Source organism: Chlamydotis macqueenii, chromosome 1, assembly GCF_036417535.1.
Source record: "Chlamydotis macqueenii isolate bChlMac1 chromosome 1, bChlMac1.mat, whole genome shotgun sequence".
NCBI lineage: Eukaryota > Metazoa > Chordata > Aves > Otidiformes > Otididae > Chlamydotis > Chlamydotis macqueenii.
In genome coordinates, this window is record NC_141556.1 from 76106053 (window position 1) to 76133440 (window position 27388).

A 27388-nucleotide genomic window follows, 5' to 3' on the forward strand; every position below is an offset into this window, starting at 1 on the left:
GTGCTGGGGAACCCTTGAATAGAAAGGAAATTAGAGGTACAGTCAGAGATAACAGGAGAAGCAGCAGCGTGCCCCCTCATCATAGCTGTTAGAAGGTCATGAAGGAATGGAGATGGGCCCATGACACATTTGAAAACCTGTGGAAGAAAAGATGGGTAAGATATGATGTGTTTCTTAGAGAGAGGGACCTGAGAGCCGCAGCGGGACTGACCAGCCCATGCACCTGGGAAGGTGTTTCCCTGTGGGTGGCAGGAGCACATGAACATCTGTAGGCAGGAGGAGACAGAGATCAGATGAAGATATTTTGAGCAATGAGAGGAGAGAGGGCCAAGAAAGAGAGACCCTCATTGCTTTTTTCATTCATTCAGAATGAAGAAGAGAAGGACGAGCAGCGTTCAGCAGGACAGAGCCTGTATCTTTGGAATGATAGTGGGATCCTGGGCTGATGAAGAGACCTTTGGCACCAACAACATCCAGAGCTGAAGAGGGCTGGCTCCTCCTGCAGTAGTAACACGCCTTCCAGCTTCCACAGCTAAGGAGATGGAATTTTCTCAGGTTAGGAAGCTTGTTTGTTTGTAGCTGCATTTGGTAATCATGCATGGCAGTGCATTGACTGGCCAAGCTTTCCTGAGATAATGCACTTAAAAGCAGCAGCAGCACGGGCTTCTCTGTTGAGTTGAAAGCTCAACAGTCCACATGCATCACCATGACAGTTATTAACTGCCACCACTGTCAGCAACATTGTTGGGATACACACAAACAGCCCACAGGGTCATTTCAAGCAGCTGTAGAAGTCCTCAGGTCTGGATGCATCCCCCTTCTCTGGCGGATTAAAAGAAAAAGGTGGTTTCATCTCCAGGAAACACCCAGTGCCATTAAAATGGCTTCTCTGTAATAGTCCTAGAAAGGAGAGCCAAGGAGGTAAGGTCAGACGGGAATGAGATATCATCAGCTAAAGAAATTAACAATAAAGTACCAGAATTAATTAATAATAAGGAAAACAAGCACGGATGGATTCAGTAGGTGTGAAAGTTACCGGGCCTGTGGGGCTGGTTGCTGTTCAGTCAGCTGTGAAGAAACACACCCAGGAGAAAGCCCATTTGTGCCGTGGGACCGCAGCCTGATGGCAGAGCTCAGCTGTGTCGCTGCCGTGACCTTCATCTGGAAGACGGCAGGTAACCGTGTGCATGCTTAATGGGTCTGGCTGAGCCCAACATCTACAGAACTGTCACTGAAAAAGGAAGGGACTTCCCCAAAGCAGTCTACATGTGCCTCTTCCTGCACAGAAAGTGGGCCAGAAGGTCTTGCATGAGGACAATGTGAAGTCTTCAGCCAGGGCGTGGTCCATGCATCTCAAAGGCTGCAGGACTACCTTGGCTTCATGGATCCTCAGAGTAAATTCCAGCCAGCCACAAGCACACTGACTCAGATCTTTTTGGTCAACTTCATCACCTTCTGCATGGAAAAGCAAGTGGAGGAATGTATCACGACTAGCAGAATGACGAAGCAGCCGTCCTCTCTGTTTGAGGTGGACTGGATCTGGACCTGACAAGCAAATCAAACTTCAGATTGCTGTGCAGGCGTAACAGCTGGCTGAGCTTTTCTGTAACAAAGGCAGCCTGTCTGAGGCGGTGGAGGATTGCTGCCGGGAAGCCACGCTGGCAGACAAGCGCTTCCACAAGAGAAGCAGGTTTGAGAAGCTGGTGGAGTTCTGCTGTCTAGTGGGACGGGACTGCTTGGGGTTGTTCGTCATATTCAGCGTGCCAGGGAAGCCCAAGGCCATCCGAGGAGTCATGCTAGACAGCATTGCCAAGGAGGAGCAAAAATGCTGCCTGTCGGGCAGGAATGCGCTAGGGCAATTCGTCACCAGTACGGACAGCTTCCTGCCCACAAGAGATGTTGGCAAACTGCCTTGGCACAAAAAAACAGACTGAAGGAGGTGGGCAATGTGTATGTAAACTTTTTGTACACTGTTGGTTAACAGCAGTGGCTCTGCACGCTGGCATCGGAGGCTGCATAGGGCTCAGCTCTGACTCTCTGGCTTCTCCTTGCACACCATTCCCTCCGCCCCCTTATTTCCCACCCTTTCCTCCACTCATTGCATTCCCCTGGCTCCTGCAGAGGCCAAGCTCTGAGTCAGTCTCTCCAGGTTTTAAAACAACAGGAAGTACCTGCCAGAAAAATGTGTTCATAAAAGGCACACCATTTTTCCAGAACATTTTGTTTGCCAGACATAAAGTCTTGGCTGAAGCCAGCGAAAGCTTTATCGCCCTGAGCCTTTGGAGGTCTTGGTAGACTTGACTCACAGCCTTTGTTTAGTGTGTGGCAGGTTTTTCTGTAACTGGAGGTTGGGTCTCTAAGAAAAAGTCCTTGTGCTGGTCAGAAGATGTGCACTGAGCGTGAAGGACAATATAAGAGCTTAAAAATGCTGTTTTGGAGGCAGGAGCTGGTTCACAACTAAGAGGAAAAGCCCTGCCCTGAGAGAGAGAGAACTGGGCTATAGCACAAACTATTAATTACTTCCCTCTTAAAAACAGTAGCTCAGTACCAGGCCACGGAGGGTCTCGGAGCTGTGACCAAAACACAGGGGCAGGGTTGGTCCCAGCTGCAAAGCCCATTCTTCCTGAGTGGCTGCATCAGGTTAAGGTGTGGCAAAGCGCAGTGGCAGGTATTAAAGAAAGCAACCCTGGGGATCAAAAAACAAAACAAAAAAACCAAAACTGTCCCTGCAGACATTGCTGGCAGCTTTTGCTTTTCAGGGCAGCAGAGGCAGCTTCTGACCATTCATGTCAGAGAGCAAAAGTGTGGAGGAGGCACAATTATTTGACTTTGTTTTCAGTAGCTTAGCAGCTGATTGCATTTATGGACTGATTTATTCCATTTCCCTCAGCTTTTAGCAGACAGTGAGATTTTGGGGTTGCACAAGTGTAATCTGAATAGTTTGTTGGGGCAACTCTCCTCTGCCTGTAGTTTTCTTATTTTACTATAATTTTATTTAACAGAATAAAAACAATTTCAAAAGCTCATTTGTATTTTACTACTTGTGTTATAAGATGGGGCAGCTGAGAAACAACGGCTGTTATTTACTCAGCCATTAAAATAAAGGCCATATTAAGAAGCTGCAGCATCAGTGCCAGAGGTGTTTACAGCTTTCCATGGCCTAGGCATGAAGGCTGAAAGTGGAACTGGAAAAAAAACACACAACACAGGAAAAAAAAAAAAAAAAAAAACACAAAAAACCCCCACAAAACAACAAACCCATGGTGAAATTTTTTTGCTGAGTCACAAACACAGCTGGATATGGAGAAGGGAGGCCTTCTAGTTTTGAAACAGTTCATAGCGCTACAGTCATTTTTAAGTAGCTGGTGTCATTGTATTTTGTGCCTGTAGCAGGGGTTTTCCGGGACAGAGGGGAGAGGGCTGCTGTTTTACATCATGGGAAATATGCAGCGCTCTGGGGAGCTGTGCAGAGAGCGAGGACTCTATGCTTGTTCAGGAGGGATGGTTTGGTTTGTTCTAGGTGGTGTATGTGGTTTGTTGTTTTTTTTTCCTTGTTTCAAGAAGTAACAGCATAACCGATGCTGCAGCAGGATTGATTGAGTTGTGGGAGGACAGCTGCCTTTGCACAGTGGTAAGTGAAGGGGACCCACTTCTGATAAGCAGCCCCTTCCATCTTGTTTCTCTCAAGAAAACTTCACACAAAATTCCCTTGATGCAGGAGGTTCATGTTTCCCCAGCTGCTTTGTAACACGAAATGTTAGCAGTACTGAGCACGTCCTGGCAGCTGACTAGAGGAACATTTGTATTTTCTGTAAGGCAGATGAATTGGCTAAAAGGAAAAAAAATGTAAAACCAACTTTTTTATCACTGACTTGTTTAAATGCTCTAATACAGAATCATCAAGCAAAAGGGATTGTGACACAGTTTTGTTTCAGTAGACTGCATAAAATCCCTCTTTTTATTTTTTAAAAGAGCCTCCTGTGCACAAGGAAGATTTACAAAATAAAGTAAAAATGTGAGATAGATTGGAGAGTGAGGAGACCGTTTACTCCTTGACTCAGCATCCAACTCCAGCGGTTTCCACCCAAACTCAAAAGAAACAGACAAGCAATTGGCTAAACAAATCTAACAGGCTTTCTTTTTTTGAACCTTCACTTTATAGAGTGCGTTACAACAATTACAGTTCGTCTCCTAGGAGGCTGAAGATGATCTGCTCAGTAACACACAGGTGATTCACCTGCAAGATACTTTATTTCTTACACGGATGTGAAAAAAAGCCAGTAACTGTATAAGCAGAGTAAATAATAATACAAAACAGTTGATGTGTAATGAGCTAGAGTTACTTTTACAAGAAAACTTCATTAAATACAATCATGAAAAAAATCTATACGTATCCCACAGTGCTATAAACCAGCAGCAAGATAATTTCTCTCATATTTCTGCTTTTTGCCTCCTAAAAAAGGGATTGAAACTTAAGTATTATTTGACCTTTGGAGCGTAGTATTAAAGAACAAGTTTCAGAAGCAAACATCAAAAATTCAAGAATTCAGAGGCACGCATCTAATTAATGACATTAATAACAGTATTACCCATCTGAGGTTCCTTAAATTAATTGTAGTATCTTTTTCTCCTTTTAATTTATGCTGAAAATTAACCTTTTAAGTGCACAGTACCCTTCTGTCGAGCAGGCACAAAAGAAAACATGGCAAGCTACAATCTCAAATACCTCCCCAAATCTTTGAAACAGTGGTATTATAGACCGACACTTGCAGCTAACTGGCATCCACATTACTTCATATATAAACATAATTTCGGTCACTCTGATTTCATTACCAGAACAAGACTTTTAGTTTAACAGGTTCTTTGCAGGACAGCTCTAATCTCAGCAGCACCTCTGCCGTTCAGAAGCAGAAGCTTCAGCACGCAAGATGCCTTGAGTTTTACTGAAGACTAGGTAAAAAAAGGCTGCTGTAAAAAAAAAGTATATTTATAAAAAAAAAAAAAGATCTGAGCTATAGTAAACAGCACCTAAAAAACAGTTTTAGATTCGGTGAAACATTTGAATTTGCTGTCAGTTTGGTGACTTAAGGCTGTTCCCATTCATCCTTACCAAGCAAAACCCTTTGGAGCTTTGCCTGAGCAAGACAGGCAGGTGAGTCCTCCGACTGTACACATACGGCACCGGAAGCTGGGCTACCTGCCGAAACCCACCCTGGCAATGAAACCTGAGCTCCCTTTGTTCCAAATCCACCTCTGGGAAATCAGAAACTAAAACTAGAGCCAGTTTTCACCCAGCATTTTTTTCACTGCACAGGACATGCAGAACAACTGTTTTTTGTACTCCTACGGCACCATCCGCTATTTAAAAGTAAATACAAAAGTTAGTAATTTTTTTTTCAGTATTCCACACGTATACAAGCAAAAAATTCCAGCTATTTGTGGAACAATGCACAAAGCTTTCTGTGGCTTCTTTCGTTGCCCAGAGATGCAGATTGTGACCAGCTGGAAAAGTGTTTGCATTTCAGAGAAGCTTTTCCAAAATACAAAGGAAACAAATTCGTATTGCTGTCTACCTCTCTGTTCTGATTAACAAGGCAGCTTGAACAACTTCAGTCATAAATGCTTAACTGCCATCCTTCAACTGAACAAGCACCTTTACGCTTCTGGTGTTGCGAAGATCACGCATACAAGGCAAACACTCCTGGCCCTTATGCTGTAAAAGCTCTGTAAGGATTGAAATTTGGCATAAGCAAGGTGAATAATCCAGCACGTTCTATCTATTTTCATACTTCATACCAAATAAAAAACTGCGTATGCACAGTGTTAGGAAGTGGGATATTACTGCCATTTGATTGCAGGGCTAAGAAACAGCGTAGACGAGCGTTTACTGCCTTAAGCAGCTACGCCGTCCTCCCTTGATGTGGAGTGTAGGATACAGCTGAGCTCTAGGTCTCCCTCCCTTTCCACAATACAGTTGTTTCAGTGCAACACACAGTACAGTTTTAGTACAGTTGAGCTTAAGTAAGTGTCTTCCTTGCCAGAGATTCTGAAAAAATGAAGCATTTTTAATGTAAATGTCGCTTCCCAGCACTGTGCATCAGCCGTCTCTGTAACTTTGTCCTGTTCCCCATTAAATGTTTTATTCTTCCCTTCCACACAAGATCACTGAATCATCAGTCATCTTTAGAAGGAGAACCTCATGTCCTTGGTGTAACCCAGTTTGTCCAGGTTGGGAATGCAGGCATACTGGATCATCGGAGGAGGTCCACACATGAGGATCAGAACATCGTTTTGAGGTGGAGGCAGGTGGTCTCTGATCATGTCTTGGTTCACAAATCCTTGGCTGTAATCCCAATCTGTTAAAAAAATGAAAGCAGGGAAAGGGGAACGTGGGAAAAAAGGAGGAAAGGATAGATACAAGTCACTTTAGGAGGACATGTAGGGGCTTGGGGTTGTTTTTTTTTTTAGTAACATTCAGGACTGCAGCATTTGTACACTCCACTTGTATGAGTGTTCTCAACACTACATGCAAAAACTGCCACCTCTGCTTTTAAGATGCAAAACTGATGTATGGAGAAAACAAGGGCTCACTTCTTTTAATAAAGCTTGCTAAAAGCCCCAGGGAAGTGTCAAGCAGAGCTGTGAACAGAATGTGAATCTTCTCAGCTCCAGCACTGTGACATAACCAACATCCAGCCTCCTAGTCCCACTGTTTACAAGTTCACTAGGGGAAATCTAGCTGATGAAGTTGTTCCCAGCAGGAACACTCACTGTGCTGATCAGTTAGTACCAGGATTCAGGTTTACTTATCACATCCCCCAGTCTGGATGCAAAAAGCTGCTGATCCAAACCTTTGGGCACAGCAAAAAAACCTGACACATTTTTCTAACACAGACTATCAAAAAAATTCCAGTTTTGGTCTGGTTTCAGGTACGGTAGTGAAAGTCTGCAGAACAGTGTTAACAGGGTCTAAGGAGAAACTTTTATTGCAACTGCTAAGATCAGTTCACAACTCACAAATATATTAAAAAAGAAACAGTGATTAGAAATTCCAGGAGAACGTTAATTGCAGAAGTTGACATGACAGCCACAGACTGTGGCCACTGCCAGACCCTTCCCCCACCCCACTGGAGGTGTATTCTTGGTCACCAGGTAAGAGCAGGCCTACGGTTTTTCCTTCTATGCCCCAAACTAGTACCGAACAGCAGTGCGATTCTATCCTGATGTGGATGGGCATCACAAAGAATGGTAGAAGAGGAAAAAAGACAAGGAATGACACAGAAACTATTGAGCCTTTTCACAACAGCAGTACCTATGAAGGCTTTTCTTCCTCAAACTCGCACAGCTGAGGGAGGCACATTCAGCTACCACATCCTCTCACCTAGACCAGCCAACTGCATCACATTATCTTTAAACCTGGACTGCACCAAGCTGTAACAGTACTTTCATGGAGAAACACTGTTAACACAAAGGCAATTCTGTTGCCTAGGAAGACCAGCTACACTGAATTGCCATACAATGACAGCTAGGCAGGAGTCTGCATGTGGCCACATCTCTGGCACTCCCACCACAGCTGCCTTGATGCGTGCTCTAAGCGTGAGACAGTAAGATAACATATTTATGTCTGTGGGGAAGGAGAAAGGAAGGTCACCTTGGATCAGAGTAAAGGCAGGGACTGGAAGAATGAAGAACTGCCTGCTGTAGGAGAAGATCAGGTTCAAGACCATGTAAGGAACCTGAAGGTGCACAAGTCCATGTGACCCAATGAGATGCATCTGCGGGTCCTGAGGGAACTGGCGGGTGAAGTTGCCAAGCCGCTGGCCATTGTATCTGAGAAGTCATGGCAGGCCAGTGAGGTTCCCACTGACTGGAAAAGGGGACATATAACATCCATTTTTTTAAATGAGAAAAAAGGAAGACCCAGGGAACTACAGGCCAGTCAGTCTCACCTCTCTGCCAAAAAAGATCATGGAGCAGATCCTCCTGGAAACCATGCTAAGACACATGGAAAATGAGGAGGTGCTTGGTGACAGCCAGGCAAATCATGCCTGACAAATCTGATGGCCTTCTACGACAGTGTTGCAGTGCTGTGGATAAGGGAAGAGTAACTGATGTCATCCACCTGGACTCGTGCAAAGCATTTGACACTGTCCCACATGACATCCTTGTCTCTAAACTGGAGAGGCATGGGTTTAACAAACGGACCACTTGGTGGATAAGGAACTGGCTGGATGGCCACACTCAAAAAGCTGCACTCAACAGCTCAACGTCCAAGTGGAGACCAGTGATGAGTGGCATTCCTCAGGGGTTGGTACTGGGACTGGTGCCGTTCAACAGCTTTGTCAGTGACACGGACAGTGGGATTGAGTGCACCCTCAGCAAGTTTGCTGATGACACCAAGCTGTGTGATGTGGTCGATACACTGGAGGGGAGGGATGCCATCTAGAGGGACCTTGACAGGACCTTGCACAGGTGGGCCTGTGCAAACCTCATGAAGTTCAACAAGGCCAAGCGCAAGGTCCTGCACATGGGTCGGGGCAATCTCAGGCACAAATACAGGCTGGGCAGAGAATGGATCGAGAGCAGCCCTGAGGAGAAGGACTTGGGAGCACTGGTGGACAAGAAGCTCAACATAAGCCAGCAATGTGTGCCCGCAGCCTGGAAAGCCAACTGCATCCTGGGCTACTTCAAAAGAAGCATGGCCAGCAGGCCAAGGGAGGTGATTCTGCCCCTCTGCTCTGCCCTTGTGAGACCCCACTTGGAGTACCGTGTCCAGCTCTGGAGCCCCCAGCATAAGAAGGATGTGGACCTGTTGGATCAAGTCCAGAGGAGGACCACGAAGATGATCAGAGGGCTGGAGCACCTCTCCTGTGAGGACAGGCTGAGAGAGTTGGGGCTGTTCAGCCTGGAGAAGAGAAGGCTCTGGGGAGACCTTAGAGCAGCCTTCCAGTACCTAAAGGGGGCCTACAAGAAAGATAGGGAGGGACTTTTGACAAGGGCATGTAGTGATAGGACAAGGGGTAATGGTGTCTAAACTGGAAGAGGGTAGATTTAGACAAGATATAAGGAAGAAATTCTTTCCTGTGAGGTTGGTATGGCACTGGAACAGGTTGCCCAGAGACGTGGTGGATGCCCCATCCCCGGAAACATTCAAGGCCAGGTTGGACAGGGCTTTGAGCGACCTGGTCTAGTGGAATGTGTCCCTAAGGTCCCTTCCAACCCAAACCCTTCTATGACTCTATGATTCTAAATAACATTAAATACTCAGGTGTGGTCATGGGAGGAACACTGCACTACCATTCACCTGAGGTGAGCTCAGTAGCTTTGGAAACACTGCCTGATTACATCTAAGAGTTTCTCTGCATCGCTGTGTCAAAAATGATGCCATGGGATGCATTCAGACATGATTCACTAAGCAAGAAAGGAGCCCAGAAATATGCATATGATGTAGCATGTCTCCTGTTAAACACGTGCACTCATAAACTTAAGCTTCAGTAGAAACAGCATGTTAGATCTTACTTTCAGGTGCTCTGTCCAGTGTGTACCAACACTTAAAGCGAGTGGGATTCTGAACTTGGATCTCCTCTAGCTCAGAACGTAACAGGATATCCTTCTCGGTCTGTAAGATAAGGAAAACAATGATTATGCTCTGCATTTGAGTGCAGCCCTTAGTTGACGCCAGAGCAACAGCTACTCTACAGCCCTGTGAGATGGAACGGATAATTCGACTCCGTTTTACAGGCTTAAGAGAGCAAACACAAGTTATTTCCATGACTATCCCATGGCAGAGCTAATAAAAAGGCTCGTAACTTTCCCAAACCCTGACCATGCAATGTCTTCCCTCTAAAAATAAAATAAAGCAAAATCTCTACGAAAACACAGAACCTGCGCTCATTCAGGGAATTAGTGGTAGAGGAAAGCCCTCTTTTAACACTCCCGTTACAAAAGCAACTTTCATCAAAAAACTGACCATGACTGCACACAAGTATCTCCCTACACGTCCATACTGTGCCATTCAGCCGGGAAAATGCCAGGTTTTTCACCTTTGCCACTTGAAATTCATCATCACTGTTATACAGAGATTGCTTGGTTTTTAAACAGGATGTGGAACAATAAATAACCAAAAAAGTATCAAGTTCTGATTGGAACAACAAACATTACCCAGGGTATCGAGTTCTGCTCCTCCCTGATGCAACATCACTGAAGGCCAAAAGAAAGCCTTATTCCCGTAAGAGCAGCTGCAATTTAGGAAGGAGGGAAAAGGGTAGAGACTAAAAGTGGCACCATCCTCTGCACCCTTAATAATCTGGCACTGAGGACACCGCTATGTCTGTAACTGTGGGGGTAAGGAGGAATGTGTCAGCAACTATTGCCAGGAAGGTGCCTATTTCTGGACCTGCAGTTCATGTGTTCCAGAAAGGTTGTTACTGGGTCTGACCAACTCAAAACATGCCAGTCAGAAGCACAGTACGAGCCCACATACATTGTCATCTGTAATCCAACAGAGCTCTTTCAGGAGGGCCAAAATAAAATATGTTTCTAATACATGTCTTGCTGATCTTTTAAAATATTAAATAGTAAAAAGCATCTAGCTTGCAGGCTTTCCTGACTAACCATTTGTCACGAGGCTGTTTTATATTTGTGCTGGGTACAAGGACTCTTTAAAGCCAAGGACTAATGTTTACACTGGCTGTTGCTAAAACACAGGCAATTGTTCCCCCAGTCCTCCCTACAAGAAGTTGTAGGTTTTCTGGGTTGCTAAAGCAGCTCTAGCCTTGTATTAGTCATTCGGAATTACTCATAGCTAATCTTGGCCCTCCTGCCCCCAGTACCGACTGCACTTTATGCCAAGTCCTAGTGCTCAACAGGGACCAGCAGCTGCACCAGAGGGCACTGGCAAGGCTCTTAAGGAGATCTTACTGCAACCAGAACAGGGCATCTGTTGGCACCTGGATCATAGCTTCTGGGTAGAAAAATCTGGGTTTATAATTCAGACATGGTACGAAGGAAATGAGGACACACTGAATATCAGAGGAGAGAGAAACGACAGAGGAGAGCCTGAAGAAGCTAAAAAACACAGGCATGAAGTGAGGTTCACCACAAAAAATGGCTCATAATCCAGAAACAAATATTCATTACGATGGAGAAATTTACAAGCAAAAGGATTAACACCAGAAGAACATCAGGCAAAGAAGGGGCGTTACAGTTCGTCAGCACACCATCATTTGGGTTGCCTGGTCATTCAAGAAAAGCTCTATCGCAAGGATTCCATGGATGAGAGATCTTCCTTTTGTCTAGCACGGCTGTATGACACACCTCAAAGAGCAACAGAAATGCACGAAGAAGTGCCAGAGGGAATGAAAATGACAGGAGACAGTCATGCAGAATCACAGCTCTGTAGTTGAGGGAGGCGCTGGAGACCAATGTTAATTTTAGAGTCACCTACAGTGTTCTCAAACAGAAAGATTCCAAGCACAAACGCTGCTGCAAAGCTGGGCAGTTACAATTGCTGAAAGAGACAGATGTCCACCTCTTTCGTGTTTCCACTACGAAAGACAGCCCTGAAAGCCTGCCCAAAATATTAATAACTTGCACAAAGGAATGCAGAGTTTTAAAATGTTTATAAACTGGATTAGAAACAGAGCAATGAGACAGAGGAAAGCGAGTTTTAGCTGGGAGGAAAGCAACATTTCCATAGTAACACTAAAACCCCAATTCATTCCTAGTGCTTTTATACGGGAAGTTTTCAACATTGCAGTTAACTTCTCCCCTCAGTGTTTGTATTTCTGTACCAGGCTTTCTCAGCAAGAATTTCATTTGCCGAGTGGAGTTCTGTTACTTAAGTTAAACTTTATAAACAGAAAGAGGGACAAAATTACCTGATTAGCAAACAGCAGCTGACAAATGGTAGGGTCATCTTTGTCTTTTATGATGGCTCGAATGATCTGCAGCATAGGTGTTATCCCTGAAAGAGAAAGGCAGGTCAATGATGCGAGAATGTCAAGGAGTAGAAGAAAGTGCAAGTGAGCATGTGAGAGAAAATACGAACAAACACATCTACCAGCTGTCAGAAACAAAAGATGAATCTTCATATATACATACCGGTCCCACCTGCAATCATCCCCACATATTTCACTTTCTTAGTAACTGGTTCAGCTTTCTTTTCAGGCCGAATAGCAAACTCGCCTGAAAAGAGAGAGAGAGAGAGAGAGAGAGAACGTTGAAGAAAGCAGGAAACAGGGCTTATGATCCCTTCCCAGCACACAAAGCTAACTGACCTTGTTTCAGCCCTGTCACCCTTCCTGCTCTGTAGAACAGGGAACAGACAAAGGTGAAGATGTCATGAATTAAAACAAATCCTGGAAGATGACTAGGGATTGTAAGACTCGTGATGATAACACCAGACATGGACACGGGTGATTAGTTACCCCTGACTATAGCCATCACTACCTGTACTTCTATCTGCTCACGTCCCATACCCCCAGTGATATTCAGAAGCCCAGATTCTGGAAACAGTCCTACACAAAAGAATTAATCTGCTCATAGAGTTTATTTACCCCATGCAGATTATTTTAAGGGAAAAACTGAAATATGTACGGTGTATTGTTTTGTATATTTATCTTCTCTTTTTGAGTTGATTTGCCAGACTGTCAAATCTGACAAGACAGTCTAAAATTGCCCAAAACCTTGTATTTGTTGTATTCACACCTCTCTTCATCCAGGATAACATGAACACAACATACAAAGCTCTGGAAAACCACATGTCTGAGTTCTGCTGCTCACAAAACTGCCCGAAGGTTTTTGTGACACATTTGTGGCTGCACTATGTCAAAGAGATATTTTATATTGGCATAAAAGTACTTCCTACTGATAAAGCTCATTTTCACTTGGGAAATTAGTATTGGACAGTGCAAATACCAAGTATTTTTATCAGTGTACAAACTATGTCCCTATAAGGAGGGAAAGAATTCTCTTCTTTGAGAACAGTAAAGCACTTCTGCAATCATGTAACAATCTCCCTCAGGACAGTTGTTGACTTAATTAAGACACTAGCAATTTCTTTTGTGCACAGAAAGACTTGAACCCAGCCGGAAAAAAAAAAAAACTGTGACCAGCACTCCTACTATTTTATAATGTTTTTCCTGTTCTGTTTACTCCAGAGAAAGTATGTCTTCCAAGTCAGCCTTGCCTTTTCCTTTGTAGACAAGCAGGCCACTTGGTCCTCTGAAGTCAATAGTATCCCCTATTTTCAGGCTGTCTAAGTACTGAGACATCTTCCCTCCATCAGGAAACTTCGGGTGGACACCTCTAAAGTAGATCTGTTAAAAATAATAATGAAGCAATTAATCTCACAGCTCAAACATGAGCGTTTGCCCTTCAAATATTTAGGTACCCATACTCCTCATGCAAAGAACACAATTACTACATAAAGAGATACGATCAACGCAGATTTGACTGACAATAAAAGAGAAGCACCGAGCTTTCTGAAAGATTAAAATGCCACTCATATCCTGATTTTGGTCAGATGGGACACAGACTGACAATTTCTCCACTGTATTTCTGTAACATAGAAAACATCTCTATATAATCAACATCATTTACATCCAAGTTCAAAAGAATAAAAAAGGCAAAAAAAACCCCACTGTGATTTCAAACAGAAAAACTTCTGAGAAAGAACTCTGACAGCTCATTTGCAAAGGGATATACTCAAAACTTCTTGGGATGCCAACTGTTTGCACCTCAAAGTTAGAGTACCAAAAAAAGTGGATACCAACTAAGTGAATATTCAATTGTTCACGAACAGGTATCAGTGGGTGTAGTTACATTGCTGGAACTGGTTTTTTTTTTGTTGTTTTATTTCACATGGTTGAGGAAGAGTTCAAGCTGAGACTAGCTACACTTTTACAAGAACAGTATCATTTGCACACATGGAGAGCCACACTGGGAAGAACAGGTCTTGTGAAACGTTCCTATCTCAGTCAAAGATTTACAGTTTCCTTTGTCATGTCTTCAGTGTGCAATGTCATGCACATGAAGATAAGAAGGACGTGGACCTGCTGGAGCGCGTCCAGAGGAGGGCCACAAAGATGATCAGAGGGCTGGAGCACCTCTCCTGTGAGGACAGGCTGAGAGAGTTGGGGCTGGAGAAGAGAAGGCTTCAGGGAGGCCTTATAGCGGCCTTCCAGTACCTAAAGGGGCCCTACAGGAAAGCTGAAGAGGGACTTTTGACAAGGGTATGTAGTGATAGGACAAAGGGTAATGGTTTCTAAACTGGAAGAGGGTATATTAAGACTAGATATAAGGAAGAAATTCTTTCCTGTGAGGTTGGTGTGACACTGGAACTGGTTGCCCAGAGACATGGTGGATGCCCCATCCCTGGAAACATTCAAGGCCGGTTTGGATGGGGCTTTGAGTTACCTGGTCTGGTGGAAGGTGTCCCTGCCCATGGCAGGGGGCTTGGAACTAGATGATACTTAAGGTCCCTTCCAACCCAAACCATTTTCTGATTCAATGATAAGTAGGCAGAAAAAGGCAAATTCACGTCTAGTTTAATAAAGTGTTACTAGTTGTAAAGAAGAAGAAAAACCTTAAGAGTAAAATTCTAAGAGGAAATCCAGTGCAGATATTCAGGTTTTAAATTCCTGTCAGCTTTAAATATATTTGCTTAGTCTAACTACCAAGAGACAAAATAAAAGTACATTATCGCAAGACTCAAAATCACATTCTTGCCAATTAAATCAGTCATTCACACCATCTGGATCAGTAATGATAATGATCACTGCTCCTAATGATCACGAGGACTATATTACCTTAGCTTCAAAAGAAGCTGACAGTTCAGGCAAGGTCAATTTCTTAATTCAGAAGGATTTTAAAAGTGTGTGAACATCTGCAGGTCTTTCCAGATTTTGGAAAATTGCAGTATGCAAATACAGAAAATTATGCAGCATCTCATGAGACACACTCACTAAAGAAGCGCTTGCAAAACACCACATGGGTTGCAGGTAACTGCATAGCACTTGTTATAATAGCGGAAGTCAACAGTGGCACATACCCAAACAGAAGTCAGCACATCGGACTTCACATAGCAACACAAGTGTAAAGATGGGCTCAGAAAATGCCCAGCCTGGTAAAAGAGTGTGACATTCTCACCTTGATAACAAGATCCACAAAGCCCTTGTCATCATCACTGGAAACTGGAGTGTAAGGTCTAACAACCAGAGCCCCATCAATCCGTGCAGACAGGTAGATATGCTGTCCTGTACACAGGGAAGAAAAAAAAAGCCGTTTACTTTCAAGAGATTTTTCTTTCAATGGATGTACTGAGCGGGCATTGACTGCAAATGCCATCTCAAAGTTCTCCTAACTATCTTGTTTTGGGACACCACTTTTTCCTCTCTCATTTTCCTGACAGCACACACTTTGCCAGAGCTGTTGTTAACCATGCACAGAAGGGCAGCCAACTCCGCTGCCAACTGCAAATGTCAATCATATCTGTTCTGATAGCTTAATGCATTTACATAAGCCCTACCTGCATGTGAGATCTTGCAAAGACGTGACATGACTCTCCTGTACAGTCATGTAAAAAGGACAAAGGAGGAGAAAACTGCCAAGTGCTGTTCACCCTTCTTTATTGACACATTAGCTATAAACTCTTATACTTCAGTTATAATTGTTCTTACTTTGACCACAAATCACTCGCATCTACCAAGAGGTCTTCTAACTGCCATTGCTAAGGCTGCCTAGACATAAAGCACCTTTCTAACCCTGCTCTTTCTCCAGCCTAACATCTGAATGTGGCAACCAAGTTTCAATGTCACACATTCGCTGAACTGTCTACAGTAGTTTCTTTTCTCAATGTCTATGCTTTTGATGGAAAAAAAACCCTACAATTAACTGCTTTGAAAGACTTTCCTATAAAATTCCAACACCCTGAAGAGACTCAAGAGAAGAATACCTAGGAGGAGATTTGTCTTTTTTTTCATTTCATCACCATTAGGTCAATAGAACAAACTATGTCTTAAGACGAATGCAGCTCTCCAAAGATGGTGCAGCAGTTCTGCCTGTTATGGGCACACAAAAGGTTGTTTTACCAGGAGCTGGTTTGGGTTGCCGAGTCAGAGGGCCAGTGAGGCAAATCAGTGGGTGAATGAAGGTGTGCTACCTGGTGACTTGGGAAATGAGCAATCACAACTCATTTGAAGCTATACAGGGACATAACGTGAGGGTGATCCAAATAACCCTCTCAGCAAAGCCTATGCACATCTGGTAATGTGCATGTTTCCTGCTAGGGAAGACCTAAAGGGAGCTGCAGCAGCAGCCTCCCATTGCTCCTCCAGGCGAGGGGTGGCCTTGCCACCCCCTCCTCCAGGAACAGACCCATGGAGACCACTGCAGACTGTGAACCTGGATAGATGGGACCGCTGTTGGGGCACGTCTCACAAGAACTGGTACAAATCCCAAAAGGTGCTCCTCCCAAAAGGAAAATATACCTTATGGTCTTACTCATTAGAGCTTCACCTCGCCCTGACAGGACAGTAGCTGGCAGCCTCTGTGTGGGGCCATATACAATCCCACTTTCCCTCAGAGCAAATGGCATTTTTTCCTGTAATGCTCCAGCTGGTGGCAAAAGCAAAATGCTGGTGCTGGACTAAACATGCAGAGTGCACACCAGTATGTGTTCCACAGCTGCCAAGCCTGCTGCTCCCAGCTGCTTTTACCACCCTCACCAGCTTTCAGCTCTCTTGGCTTCCCAAGTCTCGCCCAGTAAACCACTCCCTCAGTCACCCACAGATCAGCCCATGCAGAGCACCTTTGGGAGCATGACTATGCCGCTCCTGGGACTGTGCAGGGCCAGGCACGCACCTTCTTGGACTATGCTGAAACAACTGGCTTATTTGCCCTCACCTTACTAAAACACTGGAGGAACCCGTGGCATCCAGCAGGCCAAATTCACCCCAGACATTTTCCTTTTTGTTAGCGTGCAGGACAAGAAAAACTACAGAGGTGAGACAGCTCATTCCTCAACTTTCATTATGGGCAAGGGAGGGAAACTAGCTTTGCCCTCATGGCTATTTAACAGGATCAAGAGAATAATGCATCCTGAACAAGAGGGAACCTAAACACGATGGACTGCAATGCTGGAAAGGTGCTGAGGACCACCACGAAGCACCTGATCCACAGATCATTGCACGAGGTTGTTAAAGCAGAAGTCCCTATTAAATACAAGTTACAATTAAACGCTCTTTATATAAGCAATAGGAAACAGAAGCACTAAGCTATTATGGAAGGCAACACATCACATGGCAAGGCCTAAGGAAACATCCACTCCACGGTGATTAAGAAGTTCCATGAGACTGGCTGCCAATTCAGAAGTGAGCAAAGCATCTGGTAAACCACATGTGTTAGAGTTGAGTGAGCTGAGTGTGATGCCTCAGGGGACGGACAGGGACCACAGAGACCAAGCACCACGGGAATAACACACACTGGAAAGTTGAGACTGGAAAAATACAAGCAAATACCAGTGTTCGTTTCTACTGTCTTCACAGAAACAAGCTGGATGTAGACTCTCTGTAAGTACACAATACTTCAGACCCTGCAGATGTTTCACATCATGAGGATAATCTTGCAAAGCTCCAAATACCAGCTCAAGCCACGTGGACAGTATTCAAAACTCAACAGTTGAAAATGTAGGGAAAAAAAAAATAACTCCCCAAAATCTCTTCTAGTAATTAACAATGCTTGGATTCTCAGTAAGGAAAGACAGAACGTACCTATAGGGAGACCCAGAACGTGATCTATGGAAGGGAGAGCAAATCGAAATCTTCTTGTGTCATGACTAACTTCCTGAAAGAGGAAAATAAAAAGAACAATCAGCTATGTTGTTGGGATTTAATGACTGTGATTTCACTCGTAAAACCAATACGCTAGTCTGGCTTTCTGCAGGATTAAGTATTTGGGGGAGAGCAGCATCCTAACTGAAATTTTTGCATAATGCAAATATCAACTCATCTGAACATGGCAATCCTGCAGAGGTCAGCTTTTCATTCAAACTCCCTGAAAACTTAACTTTACCTCAAGATATTTTAGAAGTAATACAAAAGCAAAAATAGAAATAAACCAGACAAATCCAAACACTGTTTTGATGTATATTTAAATGTGAATAGCAAAACTTAGTACGATACTCATATGCAGATTAAGACTAAACGATAACTTTCTAAATAGTATGAGCATTTACATTGCCTTGTGTGAGAAGGCCACAAGATAAAAATTAATCAGTTCTTCAATTCTCATTTAAAGTTTAATTACGTAGGAGTTCAAGAACAAAAAACGTTTATTTTGATGTCTCAAAATCAGACTAATTGATCATTTCAAAGTAGAAGATTATTTCAGCAGACACCAGTGCATATCAGGAAGATTAGGAAGTACCAACCTGGTCCTATTTGCTATGCTAAGAGCCTTAAAAATATTTTCCTCATACAAATGGAATTATTCCTTAATTAAAACTGAAAAGAGCACTCTATTTAGATAATAACTTTATTATAAAATTATGACAATTTATGCAGCCCAGTTGGGATAATTATTATAATCCATTTACTAGGGAAGTCATACCTTGAATAAAATTTTGGCAATGAGCAAATTAAATTTTACTTTTTATACTACACAAGTTTTACCTCTTAAAAATCTGGTTACACTCATGGGATTGAAAAAGGCAGCAAAAAAAGACAGAAAGAAACAGCATACAGTCTAATGCCTCGTCCAATTACTTTCTTTTTTTAAAGCCCTGAGGGACCTAATATCGCTTCTAAAGAAAATTTCATAAACATCCTACAAAATACTGTAACCTTTTTTTTGTTTGTTTTTTTGTTTTTAAAGTAACCAACGGAGACAGATTTCTTTCTCATCACCGTTCACCTTGTCTTCACTTACAAGTTCTGGTCACACTGACAAAATTTTCCTCATGATAAATCATTTCAAGGTAAATGCTGAAGAAGGGAACAGACTGGCAGTCTAAAAAGAGCTTCTCTGTACTTATGTCTACTCAGGAACAGTAACTACCACCGAAAGTTCCACTAGAAAGACAGCTAACATGCACTTAACACAGCTGTTCTCGCACTGACCACTGCTGTTTCTGTAAGAACATTTCAGCACCAGCTTCACTACTTCACAGCTGGATTTTGCCAATAATTCTTTACTTTAAGATGCTACCTTTAACATGCAGAAAGAACAAAGTTCTGAATTCCCAGTTAATCACCTTATCAATTAAAGTCAAGATAGCTTAGCTGAAGGTATCTCAACACAAGTATTTCAGTGCATCACAAGAGACAATTGTGAGAAACACTAAAAGGCTCAAGAAATTCCTAGTGCCTAGAGCAGCATGCCTACGCCATGTCTCTGTTACATGGCCAAGACACTGATCCTGCCATTCAGCAAGTCGTTAGTCAAGGCCAGATTACACACAGCCTTGAAACACGACGCAGAAGCATTCCCAGCACGAGGTCATCTCCGCCGCATTCCCCAATGCCATCATTTGGCATTGCCCTAAGCGCCCGGAAGCCCTTGGCCTCCAGCTACCAGCAGGCATTTCTGTCTCAACTTGCAAGCGCTGAGGAGTTCTCCACACTCACAACTGCAAATGCAAAGCCAGAGGACAGTTTTTGCAGGCTGGTGCTTTGCTGAAGCCACTGAAAGGCAACAAATGAATTATGTTTATCACCACAAAAAAAAAAACAACCCTGACGCTGTGGGCTTTTTAAAGGCATTATTACACCTAACTACATTATGACAGTTTTTTCCTACGCTAAACACTAGGAAGGAGCCTGGTCAACCTTCTTGTTCCTTTGCTCGGGCCACAGTCCAGTAAGAAAAGCTTCTGCAAGGTTCGTTCGTTCATTTTTTGTTTTAAACACAAATCCTTCTGGTGCTCTGCTGGTGAAGGTACCAACAGCTTCACAGTCACAAAAAAGGGAATGATAAATACCAACATGGGAACAGCAGGAACTTTAAAAATATGAGGGTCTTTAGCTAGGCTGGGCAAGCAAAAGGAGCAACACTACAAGGTAAAACCAGTGTACTGAAATTCCTCTTGCAATGGAAGGGAAACTCTAGCCAACCACACAAATGTCTTCAGTAGGCTCCACAACCACAACAAGAGCCATGATTCTCTTGCCAAGTCAAAACATTTTTGTGCAATGGCAGGTGTTTTTAGATTAAAGTTCTCATCTACTTCAAATTTAATCGCTTGTAAAATACAAACTGTAGCATGTCAGAAAGACTCTGACTAATTTCATCTTCCTAGAGAGGTGGATATGGCAATGCTGAGAAGTTTAGTACCAAAGATCAGAGTGTTTGCACCAGATTTTTGGCAGGATGTTAGAAGCCACTAGCACTTATTGTACCAAATTCTTATTTTTCAAAATTAACTTCTGTTTCCAGGACACATTTCCTATTTAGGCAAAAAAAAATTATTCATCAGTCAAATATTCTCAGCTGATCAAGGTACCACATGCAGCAGCATTTGATCTGGTTATACAAGAGCTGTTCCCCCATCTCAAGAGTCTAAAAAAGCATACAAAAAATAACAACAGAGTGAGAAAAAAAAATCAGCATTTAGCAAAAAAAAAAAAAAAAAAAAATCAAGCAAACTGTGAATTGTCTTCTGTTACAAACTGCTGCAGCAGAAATCTGCAAATAGCTTGATTCTCAGAAGCACGTGCAGTGCCTCAAGCTTCCCTCCCCTCCCGCAGGTCAGGCAGCCTGTACCTGCAACCATGTGCTACGGATCTCGTTAGAAAGTGGGGAGTATATAATAACAGCGTTGCTGCAGTACACGTGGGATCTAAATTCAGTAATGCCGCCCAGCCCAAGCCTCAGGGAAGTTTTAGGATTCCACAAAACCAGGATTTGGAATGACAGTAATTGTTTTATTTGACAGACAGAGCAAATGAAAGCCAAGCTATTGGTGCACTCTCTATACCTCAAACAAAGCTCTGTTCCTAGTCCAAAGTCCTTTTCATCAAAACTCTTCTGACAACTTTCTGACTAGCTTATTGACTTGAAAAGTCAACACTAAAAATCTATTCAGGTGTGACTTCACACCTGAAAAGCCGAGATTTCTCTCAGGCTTTTGACGGTGAGTTTATCCAAGGGAGATATGGACTTTTCACCTTTTGTGGCTTTGGTCCCCTTCCCACAAGTTGACTTATCAACTTCTGATAGCAAGATCCACCTGAAAGGATCATGACTTTCCACTGAGAAGCTGGTTGAGCAGCCCAGGAGGTACAGAATGGCTTCTACTTTTAATGGAGAGAAAGAAGCTGAGACAGGACTAAATAATTTAAACACCTTCCTTCCTGTAACACATTAGAGTACATAAATCCAATAACAGGAATCAGCATCAACATAGTTCAGACAACTACTACGCTGAATGCTATTGACCATGAAAAAACTGCCTGCTCTGCCTGACAGCATGACTTCTGCCTCACAGCCAATCTAGTAGTGCACAGTTTAGGAGTTTCTGCTGATGTGCTCCACGAGATACATGTGACAGACACTACGAGTTTGCTCACTTCTAAAGCCGCGTTCTCCACTCTAACTTGCTCGGAAAACAAGCTGCTTGCAGAACTGCAGAAGTTGCAACTGCAGGCAAGTCGCATTTATAAGGAAGTCCTTTCCTTAAAATACAGGTATTCGCCCTGCTGCAACATTATCCAAGATTTAAGAAGCTATAAACATTACACAGTATCCATGGAGAGGTCATGCTCAGCACTGTACATGCTCTTACCTCCTTATCAATCAGCCTCAGTGCATACTTCACTTCAGGATCCTTCAGAGTAATCGCAGGATGGGGATTCCTGAAAAGCTTCAGGATGGTGGTGTAGATTATCCATATTGGGTATGTCACAATGTGACTCAACTGCAGCAGTACAGAAAGAGTGTTAGACACATGCGCATAACAAGATAAGTTATTTTGGTGGGAAAGAATATGGTAGCATGACATGACAATTCAACCACCAAAAAAAATGTGTGTTTCTTTGTACTAATATGAGCAGGAAGAGGAAGTATTAAAAAAACACCAGCCAGAGTAACACGTTAACACTTTATGAATACCTGGCGTTATTCCTACATTGAGGCACTTGGCATACTGGCAGAGAGTTGCCAAACCCAGCAGCTCAACAGAAGCAAAGTTGTCACAGCTCTGTGTCCCCAGGTCCAACCATTAGCAAGGCTGAGCAACGTATGTGTAGCAGGCATGCACACAGACACACGCACACACAACACATGCCCAAATACACACATGCCTGGCCACACCGATCAACACAGAGAGACGCTCACACAAACAGCACTGATCACCTCATCCTGTTCTCCTCCCTGACTGATCAGGATGAAGGTCCATTCGTGGGAAATACATATACACACACGTGTACAAGGTGGATCCTCCAATAGCTGGCTTAGTCTTCACAGCAGCTGTCCCCAGACTCCAGTCTCCCCAGTTGGTGGCATCTGGACATAGCCACTGTTGCACAGATTCCTTCACAGACCATCACATGCACTGTAGATCCCCCAGTAACTGGGGGTCTCGCACTCAACCACAGATCCCACCCTCTGGCAGCTGGCCAGGACCCCCAGCCCCTGCAGCGCCTTTGGGGCTCTCATTTCAGAAATGCACACACACCTGGCTCCCAGGCCACCTCACCTACTTGCTGGCTAGTCCAGCTTGACCTTTGCTAGCCATCGCACACTCATGCGGGGTGCTGGCACCACGGACACAGAGGGTCTCTGGCCCACAGTCCGGCTCCAGGTGCTGACACTTCCATCTCCGCACAGACACGTGCATGCAGAGCGGTGTCCCTTCCCCAGGAAAGCAGCTATGGAGTTTAATGAGAAAATGCGACAGACTGTGCTGACTGATTGCAGGACACAGCCAGACAAGGGTACAGAGCAGGCCTGTTTACACAGAGTCAGCCCTTTATTTTTCCTTTAGCCTTTTATTTTACCCACATTTTTTTCCTCTCTAAATGGCCTGGATCCCTGCCTTTGGTTCCTCCCATAAAAGTCGCTGAATCCCCAAACACCCCTGCCACATCCTGTGCCTCCCAGCCTGCAAGTGGAGCCAGCCTCTCACTAGACGAGCGTCACTCGTGGCCCAGGGGGCAATGGCTCCCATAGACAGCTCTGGGCCAGAGCTCATTTCTCTGAGTGGGTTACTGAGGCTCCTGCGCCTGCCCGTGTCTCTGTGCTCCTCTGCGTGCACGTGTGTGGAAACGAGCCTTCACGAGTTGGCTGCTCTCCTGCAATGGGCCTGGGAGCAGCTGGGACAGGGTATCACCCAGGTTCCCCACCCACCGTTGTGCCCCTGTGCTCCTTGGTGTACGCTTGTGCAGACAGGCCCTCAACCACATCACCCAACATGCACCAACGATTTGGGTCTTTTATATCACAGCGCTTGGAGGCAGTTGGAGACATGGTCATACACCCTGCTGCAGGGATGAGCTTCACCCCCAGGCTGAAGCCCCACAAGACAAGAGCAGGTTATGTCCCTACACCACCCTCTCCACCCCTGACACCACACACAAGCTGCCTACCCAGGAAAGTGGCCACACCAGCCCAGGAAAGTTCAGGAGAGACCAGTCTGCTGCAACTACAGCTGGGTGGACAAACGGAAGGAAGATGTCACCTCCCTGTCCCAGTGCCATACGCCTCAGGCACTTGGTGGGTCTATAGGGCTGAAGATGGGTCGCTGTGCTCTACTAGAGGCCCCCACCTTCCCTTCTAGTACCTGTTGCCAGGGACAGTCTTCTTCTTGCGAGGTTAGATAAGCAACTGCAACAGCCCAGAAAGTCACCCGTGTAGGCAGACTTGGCCCTAATTTAGGACAGGAGAATAAACTGAACAACTACTTATAAAAATCCTCTCCAGCTCTGTAATTTGTTTTTCAATGCTTTAACAGAGGAGAGGGAAAAAGCATAACCACAGTAAAAAAAAAAAAAAAAATTAAAAAAAGGCAAGCAAATATTTGCATACTATGCACTAACTAATTTTTGGAAGAGCTCGAAGTCCTGCTCAGTTTGCTTTTACTTTCATTTTATTTTAAAGGGACCTGACCAGTTTTTTAGAAGCACATTTCCATGAGTGCGACAGTCCTCAGGAGGCTATGAAAAAAAGTGTCTGACATTATATTACTAAAATGGTGACAAATATAAAATTAAAAAAAAAGGAAAGCATAAACTCTCTCTTCTTAAAATATTGCTCTATAGGTTTAAAATATATCAACACTAGGTATAGCTTTGAGGCACACCATGCCATACACACACATAGACTAAATTTTTCACTTTCATTTGAAAATACTGAAATAGCTCCACAAAGATTGTTTCTGAAAAAGCTGAAGTTTACAGGAATGTTATTCCTTACTTCCTGCAGATCCACCAGATTATACTGCAGCTCCAGGAAGAATTTTTGTTACTGAGTCACAAAAAAGTGGGGAGGGAGGAGAGTTGTTAAAGAAAGTGACAGAGCAGCCAACAGACTTTCTAATGAGAACTGCAACAGGTGAATGAGACCTGGTGGAGACAGCAAGCTGAATCTGCAGCAGACAATGTTTCAAATATGTCATTAATATGTCAAAATAAACTAGTTTCATTTACAGATGTGGCTATCTAAAACGGACCAAAAAAAAAAAAAGCATGGCTGTGGTCTAGCAAAATTGCAGTTGAAAATGGGAATTCAAAAACTTAGGCTCAGTCCCAACTCCAACACTAATGTATGTTAGTAACAGACCATCAGGAAGGCTGGAAGAGAGTGGAGTTCAAAATAATCATCTTTGCAAGTCAGCTTCTCCACCTGTGTGCAGAGATAGACATTTTCTCCCATCTTTGCAAATAATTTTTAGGTCATCAGACATCAAATGAAAATTACCACAGCTATTCAGTAAATGAGATTAGCCCACTCTTTTCCCACATGTGCATAATCACAGCTTTTTGAAGCAATGCACCAGATCTGAGTCTATTGGAACAGAATTCAGTTTAATTTTGACAAATACTTTCAACATAGTGTTAGCCTTGTGGTAGATAATCTGTTATTCATGGTCATTTAGTGCACAAGCCTCATGGAATTTAGCCAGGAAAGAAACAGCACACCCACTAATTTAGATAGCTATTTTAGTTCCTTATTCAGAAGGTATCCGCTGGTGGGCAGGAAGAAAGAGAAGAACTGAAGGCTGAATGATTACGAAAAGTTGTCCTTGCTAACAAATGCATTTTCGGAGTAAAAAGTGACCTATGTACTTTTACCACAGGCTATATCAAGATATTTGTGTAGACAATGGCACTGCCACCATGGAAGCTGCAACAGATCCATGGCAGCAGAGTGTGACTGGCTGACCATACGGCCAGGAATCATGAAATGAAGATCTGGTGAGTCATAGCTTCCAGTTGCACAAGTCTTTGCTAACAGACATCACAAAATAAGTAACTGAGCAGGAATTTTTATTAATGGAAACAGACCTCTGCGAGATAGTGAAAAATGCCATAACAAAGAGAAAAGCCATAGCATTGAGACTGACAGCCCTTTCCAGTAGGGCACGGTGAGCAAAACGCAGTTAAATGTGTAAGCTTACAGCAGGACACTCCATCACCAAACTCCCCTATAAACACACAAACCAAATGCTTCTCTGGCAAGAAAAAAATCTTGTACTCTCAGCTCCAATCTCCCCTCCCACACTTCCTCAGCCAAACTCTGTTTTTAAGTCATCTCAGTTAAACGTTCTTCTCGTCTGTTCTAGCAAATGAGAGGATTAAGGGAGAGGCATTTCACCACTCCTGCAGCGTTAGCATCTGCCTCATCCTCTTCGGTTCTAGTAACTCAGTAAGCCGCTGTACCCAAAGCGGCATGCATTGCATCCACCTCCGGCCTGCTGCTCTCACAAATCCAGGGCCAGAAATGTTCCAGCAGGTGCATCAGAGGAAACAAGCGATGCGTCAGGCAGCTGCCGAAAGAGGATAACGGTGCATCCTACAGATAACAGCACCGCCAACCCGCCGCTCGGCAGGCAGGATCCCGAAAGAGCTCTCCTCTACAACAACAGCTGCCAGGCCGGTGGTTTTAGAGCTGTCAGCACGGACACTGGAAAAAAAACTATTCAGGAAACGGAGAGAATAAAAACAAAGACACAGACGCCGCGGCATCCAACACGGGCACCATTATCCCACGCACAAGAGCCGCGGGTGCCCACGCTGGCACGCACGGCCCGGCCCGAGAAGGTCCCAGAGCCACTGCCTCGCTGCGGGGTGGGGGGGGGGGGGTTGTAGGCGGCTCCCGACACAGGCAGTCCCGTTATCCCTCCCGGTACACGGCACAAGGGCCCATGCTCCGCTCACAGGCGGCCCCGCCCGAGCAGCAGCGGGCCGCCGCGCCTCTCCCCTCGCCCGCGGCCAGGCCTCGGGGCCCCAACTCGGGGCCTTGGCGGGAGGAGCGGGGGCAGCACGCAGCGCCACGGCAACCGGCACCCCAACCGCCCGCTGCCGGCAGGCGCAGGCCTTGTTTCCCGCCTCCCTTCGTCCGCCGGTCGGTCGGTCGGTCGGTCGGTGCGTTCCCCCGCCCCCCGGGTTAGGCCGCACTCACCGTGCTGAGCTGCGACCCCATCGCTGTCCCCCTGCCAGAAGCGAAAGCACCGCCCGCCCTCCGCCCCTCCCCACCACGCCCCCACCAATCAGCGCCGAGCCGCTACCGCCCCCTGCCCGCCGCCGGCCGCTTCCCCCTCCCCGCACCGGGCCGCGCCGCCCGCCCCACCCTGCCGAGGCCGCGGGGTGTGTGTGCGGCGCGGCCGCCAGGGGGCGGCCGGTCCCCGCTGAGGCGCCGGGGGCGGTGCCCGCTGCCCCCGGAGCCGGGGCGGAGGTCGGGGACCCGGCGCTGAGCACAAGCGGCGGGACCCGGTTCCCCCTAGGGAAGTGCGGGGGGGCGGGGGGGCGTTGCCGCCCTTGTTTTGGCTAGTGCGCCCCCGGTCGGTGGCTGCGGGGAACCGCGGGCTCGGGAGGAGGGGGCCGGAGGCGGTGCTGCTCGAAATGGCCCCGGGGCGGTGCGTGCAGGCACTTCGACGGGCCGCCGCGGGAGGCGGGGGAATCGCACGAAAAGCGAAATCCTGTGGCCGTGCCGTGGCCGCGCTGCCGTGGGTGTTGCCCTGCCCTGCCTCTCCCCGCCAACCCGGAACACGCACAGGCGCCAGCTTTATTGTCCGCTTCCGTCAGCCTGGCCGTGCTGTGTTACCGTACCGCGAACATGGCGCCTTTTTGCCCTTCGTTCACTGCATAAATAATGTACGGGGGAAAGCAAGGGTAGTAAACCTACCTCCCTTTTTCTAACCAGCAAGCAAAGCCCCGTGTACGGGGTTTGCGTC

General features: G+C 45.2%; 2 protein-coding genes across 2 annotated transcripts; one reads left to right on the forward strand and one right to left on the reverse strand.

The window, feature by feature from the left end:
* The first annotated feature begins 1123 nt into the window (after positions 1-1123).
* REP15 (RAB15 effector protein) lies at positions 1124-1981 on the forward strand. The gene is given in 4 exon segments (XM_010125117.2): positions 1124-1175; positions 1314-1545; positions 1547-1899; positions 1902-1981. Coding segments are annotated over 4 exon segments (717 nt in total).
* A 1943-nt stretch (positions 1982-3924) lies between these two features.
* CYB5R3 (cytochrome b5 reductase 3) lies at positions 3925-26660 on the reverse strand. Its single transcript, XM_086757239.1, has 9 exons — positions 26617-26660; positions 21782-21913; positions 17772-17844; positions 15151-15257; positions 13190-13319; positions 12103-12186; positions 11880-11965; positions 9520-9619; positions 3925-6356 (listed from the first exon to the last, which is right to left on the reverse strand). The coding sequence occupies exons 1-9, from the start codon at positions 26635-26637 to the stop codon at positions 6184-6186; spliced, it is 906 nt and encodes a 301-aa protein (XP_086613365.1). The 5' UTR covers positions 26638-26660; the 3' UTR covers positions 3925-6183.
* Between the last annotated feature and the right edge of the window lie 728 nt (positions 26661-27388).

Bases quoted from the DNA above. Each gene is read 5' to 3' on its own strand.
- CYB5R3 (XM_086757239.1), bottom strand. From the start codon at position 26,637: ATGGGGTCGCAGCTCAGCACG. The intron at 13,320-15,150 runs GTGAGAATGTCA...TATTTTTAACAG, and splicing joins TTGTGGATCTTGTTATCAAG to ATCTACTTTAGAGGTGTCCA. The intron at 9,620-11,879 runs GTAATTTTGTCC...CTTATCTTACAG, and splicing joins AGCTGCTGTTTGCTAATCAG to ACCGAGAAGGATATCCTGTT.